Consider the following 18,255-nt stretch of genomic DNA (forward strand, 5'->3'; position numbering starts at 1 on the left):
TCTATACAGTCTTAACTGTGCACCAACACAGCCCAACTGTGATGAGCAGCTTCTTAAAAAGTGGAACTGCCATTTTTTGAAGAGAGCTTAACAACTGTTTCTAGGTGTGTTGTGGCTTTGGGACTAGAGTTACAAGTGTATCATGTCAACAAACCAAGGTTGGTGCAGAAGTTCAAAGAATGTTTTGTGGGTATGAGTACTTCGAGGTAGCAGTATGGAGTTGGTAGATTATGCTATTTGTGAGGTGATATTGCGAACACTCTTTTCTCTCTCTCTCTCTCTCTCTCTCTCTCTCTCTCTGTGTGTGTGTGTGTGTGTGTGTGTGTGTGTGTGTGTGTGTGTGTGTGGGGGGGGGGGGGGGGGGGGGGGGGGGCGGCGCGCGCGCGCCCACACACATACTCAGAAGCTGATCTTTGTCCAAAATTTCTGCTACTTGTTACAATTTTCTAAGTGAAAGACTGTTCAATACCTCTTCCACTGAGATTTCCTATAAAATATGTTTACAAATACAGTAGAGCATTGATTATCCGAAGTAATTGGGGGACATGGGTGTTCGGAAAACTGGTTTGTTCGGATAATCGAACTGTACATGTTTATTTGCCAAAAAGAAGTACTGTACAGTAAATTTATCCATAAAAACAGGCATATCTTTTAGTATTACAAAGTAACATACAAAGGCAACTTCAGTAGGAATATATAGTATGTGGCACAGTTTATTAAACAAAAATATATACATATTACATACGCATTTTGCATGAACAATACACACAGTATACAAAATTAACGTTTAAATAAAATCCTTTATTTTGGTCTGTCTTAGCAAGCCTACACGCTTACGAGCAGCTAAGTCACGTACTTAATACGTCCCTTAGTTTGACTTTGAAAGAATCAGCTGCTGAAGAATCAGCCGACAGTTTTTCTCCCTGTATTGTAAGCTCACGAATGCCGTGTCTTGACTTGAAGTGTTTTAACCAGCCTGTGCTTGCTTTAAAGCTCGAAGGCCCTCCAAGTTTTTCGTTGAACTGCATTGCCTTCTCACACAGAATGGGACCTGAGATAGGTTCTCCTTCCGATCTCTTTTGTGTAAACCACTTGTAAACAGCATCATCTAGATCTGTGTTAGTGGCGAGCTTCATAGTTCTACGGCTTGTTGATCCACCAGTAGAGTCAAGCATAGCTATAAAATTTGCTATGCTCGTCTTTTGTTTTTTTATATCCGTAATTGTCGATTTCCGCACCTTTTACTCATTGGATAAAGTGGTTGCAGATTCACCTTCTTCTAACCTTTTAATAATCTCGTACTTGTCCCTCATAGAAAGGACAACACGTTTACGTTTAAGCATTTTGTATCGTGAAGTTCACTTCTTCACGCAGCCGCACACAAGTGGTTGTAACAGAGAACAGAAGGTGACTGTTTGCACCGTGAGAAGCTCTTCTTGGGGGCGCGCAATCCTTCAAACTGCGCGGAGCGGCATGCCTCAATTCTAAGCTGGCGCAGCTGTTGCTGTGAACAGCTTTGATACTGCCGCTACTTCTACTGCCAGTGCCAAGCCAACAGAAGTGTGCTGATTGTTGAAACACAGCGACTGGCGGCTTGGCCGGTCAGCAGTGCCTTGTGAAGGCCCCATTAGAAGCAATGTTCCGCCTGTGGTGGCCCAGTGCGGCGACTACTGTGGGAAACTTGGTTTGGGAGTGAGGGGGATGATGGACGGTAGGGTGGGAGAGTAACCGGTGCGAGAGAGTACACAGTTCGGTTAAGCGGTTGTTCGGTTGACCGACGTTCGGATAATCGACGCTCTACTGTATCTGTAGCTGGAGTCACGAACAATTACAGTGGAGTTTAGGCTTGCTCTGCGCACCTGACACCATCTATTTTCCAACAACCAATGAGCATTCAGTAGTGTTCTATGCATTTTGCAGTGAACATTATAGTCAGTGAGAGAATTAAACGTGATCATAAAGAGTTATGTAGTGATTTTTTATTCAATTTGTTGTGAGTTGTCACCACTGACGAGGGTGTTAAGCGATAAAATCTACATAAGCAATCAAGAGACATAATTTGCATGACAGACATTTTTACCAAGTGCAAAGCACTTGAACACGCATACCGCAACAGTCACTTGGAGCCTGCAACACTGCTATCACCATCCATGCCTTGTCCTGCTCGAACAACCATTGCTTGTTAATCATACTGTAATTACCGATGTTAGTTGTTTCACCCAAAACCTATTTGCTTCTGTCACTTTTCCAAAGGTTTTGGTTTCTGTTTTTAACTTTAATATCCTATAAAAACACTTTTTTCACTTAGAAATCTTCAGATCTAAATCTTCTTTCAACATTCCCAATTCTCTAAACCAAAAGATAATAACAACATACAAAGTCTTGTTTTAAAGAAAGCTACTTCAGCTGAAACTTCCTCATAGGTTAAAACTGTATGCCACATCAGTGCTCTAACCTCAGACTTCTGCCTTTTGCAGGTAAGTGCTCTACCGACTGAGTTCTCTGGAAGGACTCATGACTCATCCTCAAAGCTTTACTTCTGCCTGTGCCTGATATTCTACCTTCCAAATTTTACAGAAATTTTCCCGCTTACCTTGCAAGCTATAATCACTGCAAAAGAACTTATTATGGAGAAATGGTCCTCACCCTTTGTGGGCAGTGCTCGTACCCTGAAATGCAAGATTCCAGGCTCAAGTCCCAGCCCAGCAAACAGGTTTTTCTATCAGGAAGTTTCAAAACATTGTACACACTTCTGCAGAGTGGAAGATTCATTCTGGAATCAATTCTCTAGGTTTTGGCTACACTATTTCTCTGCAATATCCTTTCTCGTGCAAGGTATGTAGAATTTCTGTGAAGTTTAGGACAGAAGTACTGGTGGAAATAAACCTATGATGGCTTACTGTGAGTCATGCCTGGATAGCTCAATTGATAGGTGCTGTCCGCAAAAGGCAAGGTTCAGGGTTCGAGTCTCAATCCGGAACACAGTTTTAATCTACCAGAAAGTTTGAAATGGTACACATTCCCCTACAGAATAAAAGATTCATTCTATTTAGGTTGTTTCTGTATTATATGTTAAGACCCACTAACTTTCACCAATAAATAAAATAAAAATAATAAAGGGAAAACCAGAGAAAGAAAGAAAGAGAGAGAGAGAGAGAGAGAGAGAGAGAGAGAGAGAATCATTAAGGCTACAGTAGTCATCAGTTGTTATAAAGTAGTCTTTGTACAGGAAGACAGCTGAGTGGTACACCTAAAACGTGACAGATTTCCAATATGATCCATAACATAGAAAACATTGTGAAGATTGACACTTAAATGAAATTTAATGCTTATATTATTAAGTTAGAGGCAGTAAACATCGTGCATCACACCAACAACCGATCTTGCGCTACACAGAGGAACCTCACAAAGTGAGCATAATTCGTTCTAGAACCTTACTTGTAGTGCAAAACACTCATTACTCAAAACAATTTATTCCTTATAAATTGATGTAAAATATGATAGTGCACTCCATGCAGAAAAAGTACTAAAAGTTTTATCTTATTAATTCCATTTATTCAAAGAAAATTATACTTACAGTATTATGTACTTTATTATCCACAATAGATGACTATTTTTATTTATTTATTTATTTATTTTTTTTACTAGGAAGGTATCTACAGTCTTTTGTTTCTGTCAATGCTTCAACACTTGGCAAAAATGCAACACAGCATTATCGTCAAATAAATTTGTAGTGCACGTAGCCACTGCTTTATTGGGGTGATGATTTTTACTGCAGTGATGATTTTCAATGTACGATGCAACTGATTCCCAAGCCATCAGAATTTCTCTTATTGCACCAGAAGATTGGTGCTTTGCTGTTACCACCACCACCACCTCCTCCTCCTCCTCCTCCTCGTCCTGCTGTGAAACACACTATAATCCTATAAACTCTTCGTTTGTCATTTCTTGGCTGTGACCTTCCACAAGCTCATTGATATCATTGTTATCCACTTCTAGTCTCTTGCTCTTGGCCAAAGACACTATCTTGTTGACTACAGGCTTGACAAGTAGTGACTCAAATGCCTCAGAGTCATGTTCAACAATGCACTCTGGCCAAAGCTTCTTCCAAGCAGAAGTGGGAGTTCCCTTGGTAACCCCTCCCACGCCTTTTCAATCATCTTGTTGCAGCAAAGATGTTGAAGTGATATTTCCAAAATTCTCTGAGAGTGAAACTGTTAGCTTCTGTCAACTCAAAGCACTGCACAAAGAGTGGTCCAGTGTAGAGCTTCTTAAAGATAGAAACAATCTGCTGGTCCATAAGCTGGAGTAACTGAGTGGTGTTGGGAGGCAGAAATTGGATCTCCATGAAGTGAAATTCTTCAAGGAAGTGGTCTTTCTACTGAAAGACCAAACACTTCATTGATCCAATCACAAAAAGAGATCACATCACCCAAGTCGGAACTCCACGTCACATTTAACCTACTCTTCAGAACTTTACATTTCTTGAAGGTTCATAGAGTTTTTGAATGGTAAACATGCAATGGTTTAATTTTCAAATTGCCGCATGCATCGGCACAAAATATCAGTGCAAGACAGTCTTTCACTGGCTTGTAACCAGGCAATGCATTCTCCTCTACTGTTATAAAGGTACACTTTGGTATCTTTTTCCAGAATAGACCCATCTCATCACAATTGAAAACCTGTTGTGGCAGATAACCCTCAGAACCTGCAAGCATCTTGAAGTTGCTGTTGAAATTCTCTGCTGCCACTGTGTTGGAGCAGGCTGCTTCGCCATGCCTCACAACGCTGTGGATGCCGAGTCTTCTCTTAAACTTCTCAAACCACCCACAGCTTCCCTTAAACTCTTCTTCGGCTGCTGATGATGCTGGCGTCTTCCTAACGGTGTCGTCAAAAATCATTCTCACCTCCTCAAAAGTGTTGTTCTCATTAGTAGTGTCCCCTTGCAATTGCTTATCCATAGAAGGAGCAACCTTTTGACATCATCCAGAATATGAACCCGTTGTTTAGGCAGTCTAGTCACTCCCTTTGAAGCATCTATCTTCGTAATCTTGTCTTTGTTCTTGAAGATAGTGCAAATAGTTGACGTAGACCGATTATATGTGCATGCTAAATCAGCAATGCTTACACCACATTCACAATTTTCAATGATTTTACATTTCATTTCTAAGGTCATTTTCTTTCTCTTATGGTTGTCTTCTTGCGGCTTTTCCGTTGAGGACATTTCTGTGAAGGTTATTAAAATTTTCACAAAAAAAAAAAACATAGAGTGAAAGCAAGTTTACGAAAATGTGAGATCACAAGCTGTACTAAGATGGTAGCAGAAAGAGCGCTAAGCCCAGACTGCAGTACATACTAAAGACATTGTTCATATGCCGCAGCCGACAATGAAAGGTGATCATATGGTTGACTGTTTCTCCCACGGCATGTGAATGGCTGATGATGTCACACTAAATCATCATCACTCGTTATGCAAAACATCACTTGTTAAGTGAGTCATATTTTTACAATTTGTTTTGCTCGTTACGTGAATAGCAAATAATGGGAGGTGCTTATAAAGTGAGGTTCCACTGTATTCATTACAATAAAAATGTAAGCAGTGCTAATGAAAAACTGTAAGCGATACATTATGAGACATCATTGTTTGACAACAACTTCAACCAATAACTGATGGATACTAAATCATGACTGCAAACAAGAGGTCTCCCTTTGTGAGCTAGGGATAAAAGAATGAAATAACATGGACATTGCTGCTGTTAAATACAGGGCGAGTTGAAAGTCCTTGGACACCTTCATAAGTTGGAAGATTGAAATGTGAAGATGGGAACATAGGTCTGACGTGGCGCTGCAACGTTTGGAGTGAATGTCATTCATGGCCAGCCATCTTGAAATCCGCCATTTTGGATTCAAGTCATTTTTTTTAATGGAAAGGGGGGTGTTTGACACATCAAATAACACTCGCTTGAGCTCAGGAATTGAGTGGTGTAATTTGTTTTTGTCTATCTTGAAGAGTTTAGAGGCTATTAATGTTCAAAGTTGAGAAATTACCTTCATACCGTCTGCTACAACACATGTTCTACGTGTTGTCCATCCTGTGCAATGCACAACTGTAGTAATTTCCCAACTTTGAACATTAATAACCTCTAAACTGTACAAGATAGACAAAAACAAATTACACTACTAAATTCCAGAGTTCAAGCGAGTGTTATTTGATGTGTCATACACCACCATTCCCATTTTAAAAAATGACTTGAATCCAAAATGGTGGATTTCAAGATGGTGGCCATGAATGACATTCACTCCAAAAGTTGTGGCCCCACATCAAATCTATGTTCCCATCATCACATTTCAATTTTCCCTTTAATCTTCTAACTTATGAAGGTGTCCAAGGACTTTTGACTCAGCCTGTATAAGGTCTGTCAATGAAAATGAGAGAGATGAAAAAAAGGCGCAAATAAACTGTTTATTTTTCCAAAAGCAACTGCTATAACTGTTAATACATTTACATGTGAGTCAAGATGGTCACTGGTTTCATGGAAGAAGTTTGCAGTTGCATATGGAACCATCACTGTACCCAGGTGTGCATCTCTCTGCCCGAAGCAAATCGACGGCCACAAATGTCTTTCTTAAGGGCTCCAGATATATGGAAATCCCATGGCGAGAGATCAGGACTGTATGGAGTGGGTAAGGGCTTCAGAGCAAAACTTCTACAATGTACCATAATAACCTCAGAAACATGTGAGTGCCTTTCTCATTTTCTTTTGATTGTAGGTAGTAAACCATAATCATAAAAGATGCTTAACATTATTATACTGTTTAAGAGGGACAGTTTAAAATTCACAGTGTTTTACATGACAGTAACTCAGAAAATATGTAAGTACATGTTCTTCTGATACATCACATCTTCCATTTTCCAGATATGAAGTATTCATCCAACAATCTTACCCAGTTTCCTGTACGCAAATTCTGCTGAGTTTCTGAAGATGTTTTCATAAAATCTTGCTGTTTTGCCATCCAGCTATAAAGGTCTTCCCCAGCTTCTTTTATACTTTGCCGTCCTGGTGCAGAAGAAGTGTTTGCTCCCGTTGGTGAAAAATTGTTGTCTAGGCTTGTTGTAGAATGAGCCTTGCCACTTCCGCCATGACCTGCCACACCACCTCCAGAATAAATGCTCTGGTTGGAGCCCACATGTGGCAGCCTTTCTTCACGAAGTGGTCCATAACCTAATAATTACAGCACAAAGTTCTCACTGATTACATTCACAGCACTATATAAAACACAAATAATATTTATTAATTGGTTAGCTATAGACAAAGTCTGTTAAGGCCATTCTTTCATCTTTTTTATTCTTTTTTTACAAATAGATTCACCTTGTCTCAGAAAATAACTGTTTCCATATTTGGTAAGTTGGTTTAGCAAATGGAAACTCATGTCATAAAATATTCACTAAATTACACACATTGTGTGTGGAGCATCAGTGTAAGGAAAAAGAATAAATAAGAACCAGGAAACAACATAGTTCAAAAGTATGATAAATTTGTAGTTAAGTACGGAATGAAGTTAAAAAGGAGATATAGAAGTGCATGCAGCTTATAATACTGGTGCAAGAGTGAAACACATGCCACTGTGGCCACCAGTACCTGCATTCTGAAGTGCGTGTAACACTATACTTAAACTGGAAAAATTGTGGTAGCACACAAGGCATTAACATTTCTGAGTGAAGTACTATATCTCTATCTGTTATGGATAAATCAGCCACAAGTGAGTGTTTGCCTTCAACAATACAGCTGCGATTATCTTATCTTTCAGACTGTTTTGTGGTCTTCAAACTTGTTGATGTGTTGAGAAATCATAATTATTATGTGAAATAACGAAGTATATATTTTTTCAAGTTTCTGCTTCACAACAATTTCATTAACTCATTATTTATACACAATGAGGCTCATTTCAGTTACTGTGCCATCTTCGACTGATCCTGCAATGTTAAAGACGTAAAATTCCCATATGAAAAAGAATGGTTTTCAACACCTCTTGACACCAAGAAATAAATTAAAAACAGCAGAATTCTCACCACAAAAACATCTTGGCATTACACAAATACAGCAATACAATCTTTGTAATATAGCTACGGCAATACAATCTTTGTACTGTAGCTATCACCACTGTTTTTTTTTTTTTTTTTCACAAATACAAACTCTCTCTCTCTCTCTCTCTCTCTCTCTCTCTCACACACACACACACACACACACACACACACACGTGCGTGCCAGTCAAGTACACTTTTCTGTGTAAGGAATGCAGAGACAAATATAAAAGCAGGCACCATACGTAAATTTATGACAAATTCCAACAGCACAAAAACTGGGTAAGCAAAGTACTCCAAGACATTACATTAAAACATCTAAAACGTAAGGCAAACAGTTACAAATGCAGACATATGCCATTCTGTAACTTTACATGAAAAATTTACCATCATTAATATTTGCAGGACTACTTGAAAATTGGGCAATAGCTGAAATGAGACTCCTTGTGTACAAGCAACCAATTAATGAAGTCTCTGTATAGCAGAAACTATATATATACACTGACTTAACGCAGTACTGAAATGCAAACTGCAGTTTCACTACTGGCTTTAATTTTTCCCTCTTAAGTTAAAATTACTGGTTCTGTAATTGGCTAGGGTTATCATTGCTTGAAGTATATTAGAGAACACCTCCTGGCAAATGAAATTTTACAATCAATAATCCAAGGGTCATTCATTTTTAATTACTTCCCCAGTTACATGGTTTGAAAACTAAGCACATTGTTGATGATAGGCCATTTGTCACATCTTTTTATAATGTTATATACCACAGTGGAGTAAGAATCACAAGGTATACATCAAAGAGTATAACATTTTTCTTGTCATACCAATAACAGTTTGTTGTATTCACAGCAAAGTACCAGTTATTATGGCTAAACTAATGATAACCAATAATTCTTTTTCATCAAAGGTTCCTCTTTTACCTCTACAAATGTTGCTATTAGTTATTTATTCCAATACTTTGCAAAGTTGCTTGGCAATGCTCAAAGGGTGGTGGCCAGGCATCAATTTCTTAAAGCAGTATGACACAATAATCATAAAGTTGATAGCTTAAATCTCGCAAGCAGTATACCTTTTTCTTACTTTTTTAAAGATTCCATGTTCATAACAAAACAAAAATGATAATTTACAAATATTTAATCATAATTTTTTAATAAAAAGTAATGTTTTTACTTTTAATTGCTTAATTGCATAATAAATTGATAGAGATACACAAAATGCTTTTTTGTTAAATGCAAAAACAAAATTAATACACCCATAAAATTATTCAATTTCTAGAAATAAATACTTGATTTTCTATCTGAAGTTTCACATTTTTGTACAAAATTTTAATTTATTGTAAATAATAGTATTTTCTTAATACCAGTAATTGAAAATATACAGACATTACTTTTTATTTTAAAAATTATGATTCAATATTTGTTAATTAACATACCCATTTCTAAATATGTATATGGAATTTTAAATATAGTACAAAAAATGGTCACCAGCTACTATAAAATCAGAGACTTCATGATTAAAATCCTATTACACTAAGCACTCAGGTACCAACAAATTTGTTAATACATTACAAATGTTTTTTACTTAATAGCACTTAGGAATCCACACCCTCAAAAGGGATATTTTTTTAATATAGTAGGTAATTGATGTCTTCTATATCAGGAATTACTGATTTTCATAGTTATTGTGCTTTAATGAGTGACACAAACAAATAATTTTACAATTAATATTTTCTTTAACACAATCACTTAAAAGTTTTAAAGCATTAGCCAGTATTTGCCATCATTGGCACAACTGTAGCAGCATCAGGATGGTCCTCAACACATACTTCGGACAAAGCATTTCTTGGGGACCATCCTGGTGACACTTCAATAGTTCTAATGATGGCTAATAGTGGCCAATACAGTAAAAAAATTTTAAGTGTTTCCAAAAAAGAAAGGTAAAATAAAGTGTCAATCACTGTCTCCCAACAAAATGTCACTTTTTCACAAAAATATAAACCTGATTTTATATATGTGACAAACATATGTAAAAATGTCTACACGCTTTAAATTAAAAGGAACATTAGTACCATACACAAACATTTTATAAGCATACTTAAGCACAGCAGTAATAAAACAAGAACTAGTGCACCATAGGTCTGATATAGCGCAGTATATTCTTTGTAGAAAATAGCAAGCTTTGTGTAATCAGCATTTTCATATGTTTGAACATGCTGACACTATATAAAATATATCAACTCCAGTACATATGAGGAAATTCACTAAGTCATATCACATACATCATATTAACTTCAATAAAATTGCAATATCATTGTACTGAAATTAAAAAAAAAAAAATGTAGCAAAGATATCTAACCTCTTTCCTTTAATATTGCCAAATCATTTGAGGTATCATTTGAATAGGCTTAGACAACATTAAAATTGAAATTATTAGGAGAGATAATAACAGCTAATGTTAGTTTAAAAATGGCACCCAATAAACATTTACAACTCTTAATTGTCACAAAAGCCAATTTTGATACTAAAAGAGTCTTCTGTCTTCAACCACAGGATTCTTTTTCACTACAGAAATCATAAGCAAAGATTTAAGGAATGTCGCTTTGAGGTTGAAAGGATCAGTGTCAGATTATAAATCCAATAGTTTGGGGTTCAATCCTCAGTCAGTCCTAGGTTTTTCCCCCCTCTCATTTATAACTTGTTTCATTTCTAACAATGATTTGCACACACTGAAAACATTAAGTTACATTGTGCTTCAGAGTTCTTGAAACCGTAGTTCCCCCAATAACTGGCAGGGGAAGTTAATTCAGAGGTTGGAGGAAGGCTTAGGAATACTACCTCCAGTAGGATCATGGTTATTAGAGAAAAGATGTGTTGAAACCACTCTTACTGAACTGAAAGCTATGCCTATATCCTAAACTTGAAAGGAAAAGTCATCGTAATTATCTGTAACATTTACCTTTCTTCAAACATTCAACTCTCCACTTTTGCCATTAATATTTATCCTCTCACGAGTTTCATGAGTGTTTCAGTGGTCTTGCTTGCAAGCTTCACAAAAGAGAATAACAAAATCACTAGCTGTATATGTTGTGTCCCTTACTTAAAATAAATAAATAAACAGATTGGCAAACATACCATGTCCAAAGAGTTGCAGTTTCCAGCAATTCAGAATTATGTCACCAAGTGACAAAGAAAAATTGAGAGGATAATAAGTCACCCATCTTACAAAATTTTCTGCTCTTTTATTAACAATGACAAATGATCCAAGTTTCTTTCTCTTATTTGCCCCAGTTTCCTCATCTTAGCTTAACTAATGCAACCTACATCCATTTGAACCTGCTTTTACATTTGAGCCTTGGTTTCCCTTTACACTTCTCTTTATAACTAAACTCATCCCAAAGAAAGTCCATAATCAACTGATCCCTTAGTCAGATTGCTCTACAGACTTCTTTTTTCCCCAATTCGATTCAGTAGCTCCCCATTACTTATTCAATCTACCCATCCAATCTTCGACATTCTTCCCTAGCACCACATTTTAAAGCTTCTACTCTCTTTTTGTTCAAACTGTTTATAATCCAAGTTCCACTTCTGTACAAGGCTACACTCCCAACAAACTCCTTCAAAAAAGACTCCCTAAAATTTAAATTTGTATATTTGATGTTAACTGATACCCCTTTGTCAGAAATGCTTTCCTTGATATTGTCAGTCTGTATTTTATAGTCCCTCTACTTCAGCGACTCTCATCTACTACTATTATTGCCTCATTTCCTAATCTAATTTCCTCAGCATTGGCTGATTTAATCCGACTACATTCCATTACAGTTTTTTTCTTTTGTTGATGCTCATCTTATAAACCCCCCCCCCCCCCCTCCAACACCATCCATTCTGTTCAGTTTCTCTTCCAAGTCCTTTGACATCTCTGACAGAATTACAATGTCATCTGCAAACCTGGTGATTTTTATTTCCTCTATCTGAACTTCATTCCCTTTCCAATTTTCTCCTTTATTTCCTTCACATCCTGCTCAAGTTACAGATTGAATAACATTTTTGTTTCATTCCATTCTCAACTACTGCTTCCCTTTCATGTCTTTAGACCCTGCAGTTTGGTTTCTGTACTAGTTTTACATAACCTTTCGCTCCCTGTATTTCATCCCTCCTACCTTCATAATTTCAAAAATGTAGCCAAATTTGCAACAATAAATTATTAAACAGATAGTATGGAAATATTCACACCTGTCAGCACTTGCCTTTGTTGTAAGTGGAATTACTAAATTCTTTTTGAAGTCTGAGATTATTTCACATGTCTCACATACTGATGAGCTAAAGCATGACCACTGCCTACTGCAAGACTGAATGCCAACAGATGGCATTGCAGGCACATGATGCATTACAGAATATATATAAGCAGAGCAGAGACAAATGCGGAAAGATTCTAGTGAAAATACAGACTGCAACTGGGGAATTTCACTGACATAGTGACTTTGACAAAGAGGAGATTGTTAGTGCCCAGCACCTGGAGATGAGTATCTCGGAAATGATGAATATGGTTGGCTGTTTGTGTCTTACTTTCATGTTCATCTATGGAAAAATGTTGAAGGCCTATAAGAGTGTGGGACAATAGAAGGTGATAGGTGCCCACATCTCATCACAGAATGTGGAGCTTGGAAGCCTGTCTACTCTGTAAAGCAGGATAGATCTGATGGCAGAGTACAGTGCTGGCACAGGCCCAACTGTTTCAGACCACACTGTTCAGCACAATTTGCTGAACATGGAGCTCTACAGAACATCCATACGTGTTCCCATGTTGACTCACTGGTATCATCAACTGCAATTTCAGTAGGGCACTTATCATCCAGATTGGACTGTAGATCAATGGGAATGTGCTGCCTGGTCAGAAATCACATTGCTAGTTACAACACATCAATATTCACATCTATAAAAGCAGTCATCCAGGTGAACAGTTGGTCATAACATGCCCCTTGCCTGCCCTCAGTCCAATGGGCTTAATTATGCTATGGGGATATACACATGGGCTTATATGGGACCTATGGTAGCACTTGATGGAAAGCACCATGGCAGCTGTGGACTTTGTGAACACCACTGCCATCCAGCTGCATCCTTTCATGATTGATGAGTTCCCCAATGGTCATAAATAGTCTTTATGGGTTTGCCACCGGATCACGTGCAAATTCCATGATATTTCCTTTATCAATGAAATTGAATATCTAGTGTATTATCTATGGATTTCTACTGCGCCTTGTCTTTTGCTTATTTTATCCCCTCCTGAGTTCGCTGTCAACCCTTGAAGCTGGCCATTCGTCTTCTATTGTATTCCATTCCCGGGTTCAGTCAATTGTTACCTAATACTCCCCTTGAAGCTCCCAACAACTTCTTGTTCTTCCAGGTAATTCAGCTCCCATACCATCAGTTTCCAACATTTCTGCAATGTCTTCACTTTTCATCTGCAGTTTGTAACCAATAAATTACGATCAGAGTCCTAACCTTTCCTTGAAAATGTTTTCCAGTTTAAAATTTGGTTTCGAAATCTCTGGCTTATCATTTTATAATCCATCCTAAATTTTCTAGTGTATCCAGTACCCTCCATGTACTGGGTGGTTATAACTAAACTTCCCCTATTTAACATGTTATAGCACGGAAACTAATTACCGTAAGATTACCAAGCGTGATACCATTAATTTCTTCAGTATAGGGTGCATGATTTCCATGTGTCACATCGCCACCGTCCAGTTCCGACTAAGGCCACCAGGTGCCGTAATCAGTCATCGTGATTCATAATATCACACACCCGACCAGTCGCAGTGCTCTTGTTGACCTATCAATCTGAGTTTGGACAAAAGGAGCAGGGAATTACCAGTGAAGCTCTGTAATTAAAACAAAAGTAATGCTGCAGCTGCACTTCGAGAATATTGCTGGCTGAAAAGATTATGGAAAGGTCCTCTTTCTCCACCTGTGCGGAGCATGATGAAGAAGTTCGAATCAACTGGAGAAATGGGCATCGCTCCAGGAAGATGCTGACAAGTGGTTTCACCACAGGTGGTTGATGAAATTGCTGTTGTTATGGCAGACAACACTGCAATTCCCAATCGTAAGACAGTGCATGTGATTAGTCATGACAGTTGAACATCCCATGATCTACTGTACAGAAGGTGCTTTGAACCATTCTCAAATGGTATTCATATAAGACCCATGTTGTACAGCAGCTTACACCACAGGATGCATAACGACATGTTGACTTCGCTCTCCATTTTCTCGCAAGGATTGAAGTTGAGCAGGGCAGGCCCTGGACCATCCTATGGACAGACGAAGCTGATTTTTCTCTGATGGGTGAGGTGAACACACAGAATTGCCGACTGTGGGGATCTTCACCTTCAGTCACTGCGCATAAAGTTCCACTGCATGGTGAATGTGTCGCTGTATTGTGTGGCTTCACGCCAATATTCATCACTGACCCATACTTTTTTTTTAACAGGTTAGCACTCAAGGATTAATGATGTGCAGTGTGACTGGCCAGCATTACTGTGATAAGTTTCGCCAGCGTGTCATACCCGCCCTACAGGCGAGAGACACATTGAACTCGACACTTTTCATGAAAGATGGGGTCCTACCACACAACACTCATGAATTTTACCTGCTTCTCCAAACCACATATGGAAACAATCGAATTATCAGCCAATCATTTCCAAATGCTTGGCTAGCACAATCACCTGATCTCACTCCCTGTGACTTCTGGTTGTGGGGCTACCTGGTGGACAGGGTTTACCAGGGGAACATTCACAAGTGCTGATCTGAAGCCCAGTACATCAAGAGAGGTAGCCAACATACCTATGGACAGGCTTCATTTTGCTGTGCAGAATGCAATCCTGTGCTTTCAGACTTTTCTGGACACTGATGGGTGCCATATTGAGCCCCTTTTGTAGCAGTAATGGTACCGGTGTGTACTGATGTGATGTACCAAAGCAGCATATTAAAAGTATTTCAACTGAACTGATTCTGCATTATTTCTCTCCCACATCTCCTTGTCATTAACACTACCAAGTTTGGCACTTGTACAGTAATTAGTTTCCATATTACGTGTCAAACAGGGAAAGTTTAATTATAGCCATCCGTGATACACAATTCATGAACCAAGTGTTTTCAATGATTAAACTACTCTTTGGGCAAAATTCTACAAGATACCTTCCCTTTTCATACAGGCTGATAATGAGGGCTACAGCTACTGACTGCTACAGTATTTTTAAAAGGAAATTGCAGTAAACCAGGAAAGAGTTGGTAAAAACAAATCATATGAAAATAAAATGAAACCCTCAGTTGCTTTTCATGCTCTGCTCTGTATTTTACCTTCATTTTTTCTTTTTTAAATTTTTTATTTTTATCATAAATTTTTGTACATTCATTCCGGAACCTTGCAACACCATCCCACCAAATGAAGCTTTTTACCCATTCTGCTAATCAATTGAGATTGAACAGTTGCCTATCATTCTCTTTGTCTATCTTTGCCAATTATCACATTCTTTGTGCTACACATTAGTAGAAATTTTTCAGTTCTCGATCTGTAATATACAAGAAATGCAAACCATTCATTCAGATTCTGCATGGTCATTCAAAACTGTTTTTACAATTTGGTGGTAACACCAGATGATGAAAAACCCAGCTTCTCATGACTACAGATAAATAAAATGAGGGAGGAAATATCATGCAAAGGACTGATGCCGTTAAAAGTAACTGATCTAGTGTAACATTTTCTTGAAATAAACTGTTACCACAGGCACACTCAAGACTTTAATGGTAGTGCAATTCAATTCTACTACAAGAGAGCTCATGCCTCTAATGAGTACCTACTATTGCAAAGTTTGGTTTCATGTGCTTCATAAACAAAACTGAAACTGCAACTACAACAGTTTTTCTACACAGCTCACAGTACTTACTAATGTTTATATCAGTTTCAAATCTGCGCTGGCTCGTTGCAGCTGATGCTGCAGCAGTGAACGGATTTGTTCCGGCACTAGCGAGAATTGGGAAGACAATACTGGCACGAGATGACGAAGGAGGATGAGATGGTGCAAGGGATTTTTTTCTGTGTTTGCGAGAGTGGGTATGAGCATGATGATGAGTGTGACCATGGGAATGGTGGTGGTGGTGGTGATGTATGGAGGGAGGGGAGGGTGAGTTGAAAAGGCTGTCTACACCCCCCATCACGATGCCCGGAGTTGGCAATGGTGTCTGTGGCATAGAAGTCAGTTGAGTGATGTTCATGAACTCATCTGGCTTCAGGTTGGCTCCTGTACACAGATCATTATGTCAGTATTCTTTAAGTGTACAACCATTTCAGACCAATAAGTTATAAACACAACATAGTAAAATACAGGTATTTATTGACATTGCCACTAATAATTTGATAATTTTGTATGTTACTACACCAACTGATTGCGATAAATGCTAACAGCTGAAAATTATGCAACAAAACAGACATTGTTTACTATCTACGATGTTTGTCCCATATGTCATACAATTTCACTATCACTGAAGTTACTGCAACTGATCTACATTAATATGTACCTACACAAAGTTTACTATAAGTAGCCCAGACCCATCAAGAACAATTTGAAGTCCACTGAATGTAGTTCTTATTTCTTTCACAGGCAACCACAGCAACATCCTAAATATTGTGTAAATACTTAAAATTGAATATGGTATACCAAATTGATAAAATTGTATCTCATCTCCAATGTGTTACATATTTGTGGTTTCAACATATTGACTGGTTACAGAAGCTGTTGCCTAAAGTAATTATTATCCGCATGGTTATGCCTTTTGAGCATTGAAAAGATGAAAATATGTTATCACAGCTAATACTAATTTGCAAATATGTGAGATGAAAGCTTTCATGCTAACACAAGTACATAACAGCAAGAGGGTCTCAAAAAAGTATGTGAGAAGTGGCAAAAAGAAGCTATTAGGGAGTTTTCTGTTAGGGAGTTTTGTCAACTTAAAGTAGGGTGTAAACTACACCTAAATCAAAATAACAAAGTGATTGACAACAGAGGACAGTTGAACACAGAAAGGAGTGATATCATTAATTCACTATTAACCATGCATGCAACATGGCTGTGACAGCTACAACAGTGTGGTTGCACAACAAATTTATTCACACAGTCATCTGTTAATATACATTATTCTATTTGCTTTGAAAGATCATAACAGCCTTATGACTTTTCTATGTAATAATGCATATTGTTTGAGATATTGGGTTGTGTAAATTAAACATGCTGAACTGAGAAATAAAGTAATTGAATAACAATTTGAAATATCAGCAGGAAGGATCATCTGCAACTGACAGTGTGGTACCTGCACCAGTGCAGAGCAATATTGCAACAATGAATAGAACAGATGTCAGTCGTGACTAAGTTCATTCTCTCATTGGTTGTTGCTGCAGCACCTGTCCTGTACACAACTGTCAGTCATGTTGTTACTCTGGTCCATGTGCACAAAAACTGTTTTACAAAGAACCATACAGACAATGCAAGTTTTTTCACATGTTCATATTGTGCTGTGCGAGGTAGTTTCTTGCAAATTTCTGCTGTAGTTAGGATTTGTGGATACTTGATACAACATAAAAAAATGTTTCAGTAGTATAGATGTCCTGCAACTTAGATTTTTGCATGAACATTAAATTCATTCACTGAGAAACGACTAAGGGCATAACATTTTAACCCAGTTGTGTCTACATCTCATGCTGAAAAATAAATATCTGGAAACCAAGAAACTATTTATCCAATAACATTTTGGATCCTCAGTTCTGTTACTAATGTATGTGGTGTATTTTAGGACCAACTGCCTAAATAAAATGATTACCACCACGCACTAACTCATATGTATTCTGTGTACATAAAAATGTGTTATAATTTCAGAAGTATATGTTCAACTCACCAATTAGTTAAGTGTTGTAAAAATGACATGTTGTAACATGTGAAGCTGTTGAACAATTTATTTTTTAATTGTACAACCAGTTTTGGTCAGAGACCATTTTTGAGCTGCAGATTACACAGTATGTTCAAAAAGTACTGAATCTTCTTCTTACCCACATAAACAACTGAAGTGCAAGACACTTTCTTTGGTGGAGATGTGGTGCACTTGGAGAATATGGAGATATGC

General features: G+C 37.8%; 1 protein-coding gene across 1 annotated transcript in view; it reads right to left on the reverse strand.

Moving 5' to 3' along the window:
• Positions 1–18,255, reverse strand: part of LOC126457180 (transmembrane protein KIAA1109) — a 507,473-nt gene that overhangs the window by 226,206 nt on the left and 263,012 nt on the right. Inside the window, exon 46 of the mRNA XM_050093265.1 lies at positions 6,946–7,223. Within this exon, the coding sequence (XP_049949222.1) occupies positions 6,946–7,223 (278 nt within the window). The remainder of the gene's footprint in view (positions 1–6,945; positions 7,224–18,255) is intronic.

The sequence above is a fragment of the Schistocerca serialis genome, chromosome 2 (genome assembly GCF_023864345.2).
Source record: "Schistocerca serialis cubense isolate TAMUIC-IGC-003099 chromosome 2, iqSchSeri2.2, whole genome shotgun sequence".
Classification (NCBI taxonomy): Eukaryota; Metazoa; Arthropoda; class Insecta; order Orthoptera; family Acrididae; genus Schistocerca; species Schistocerca serialis.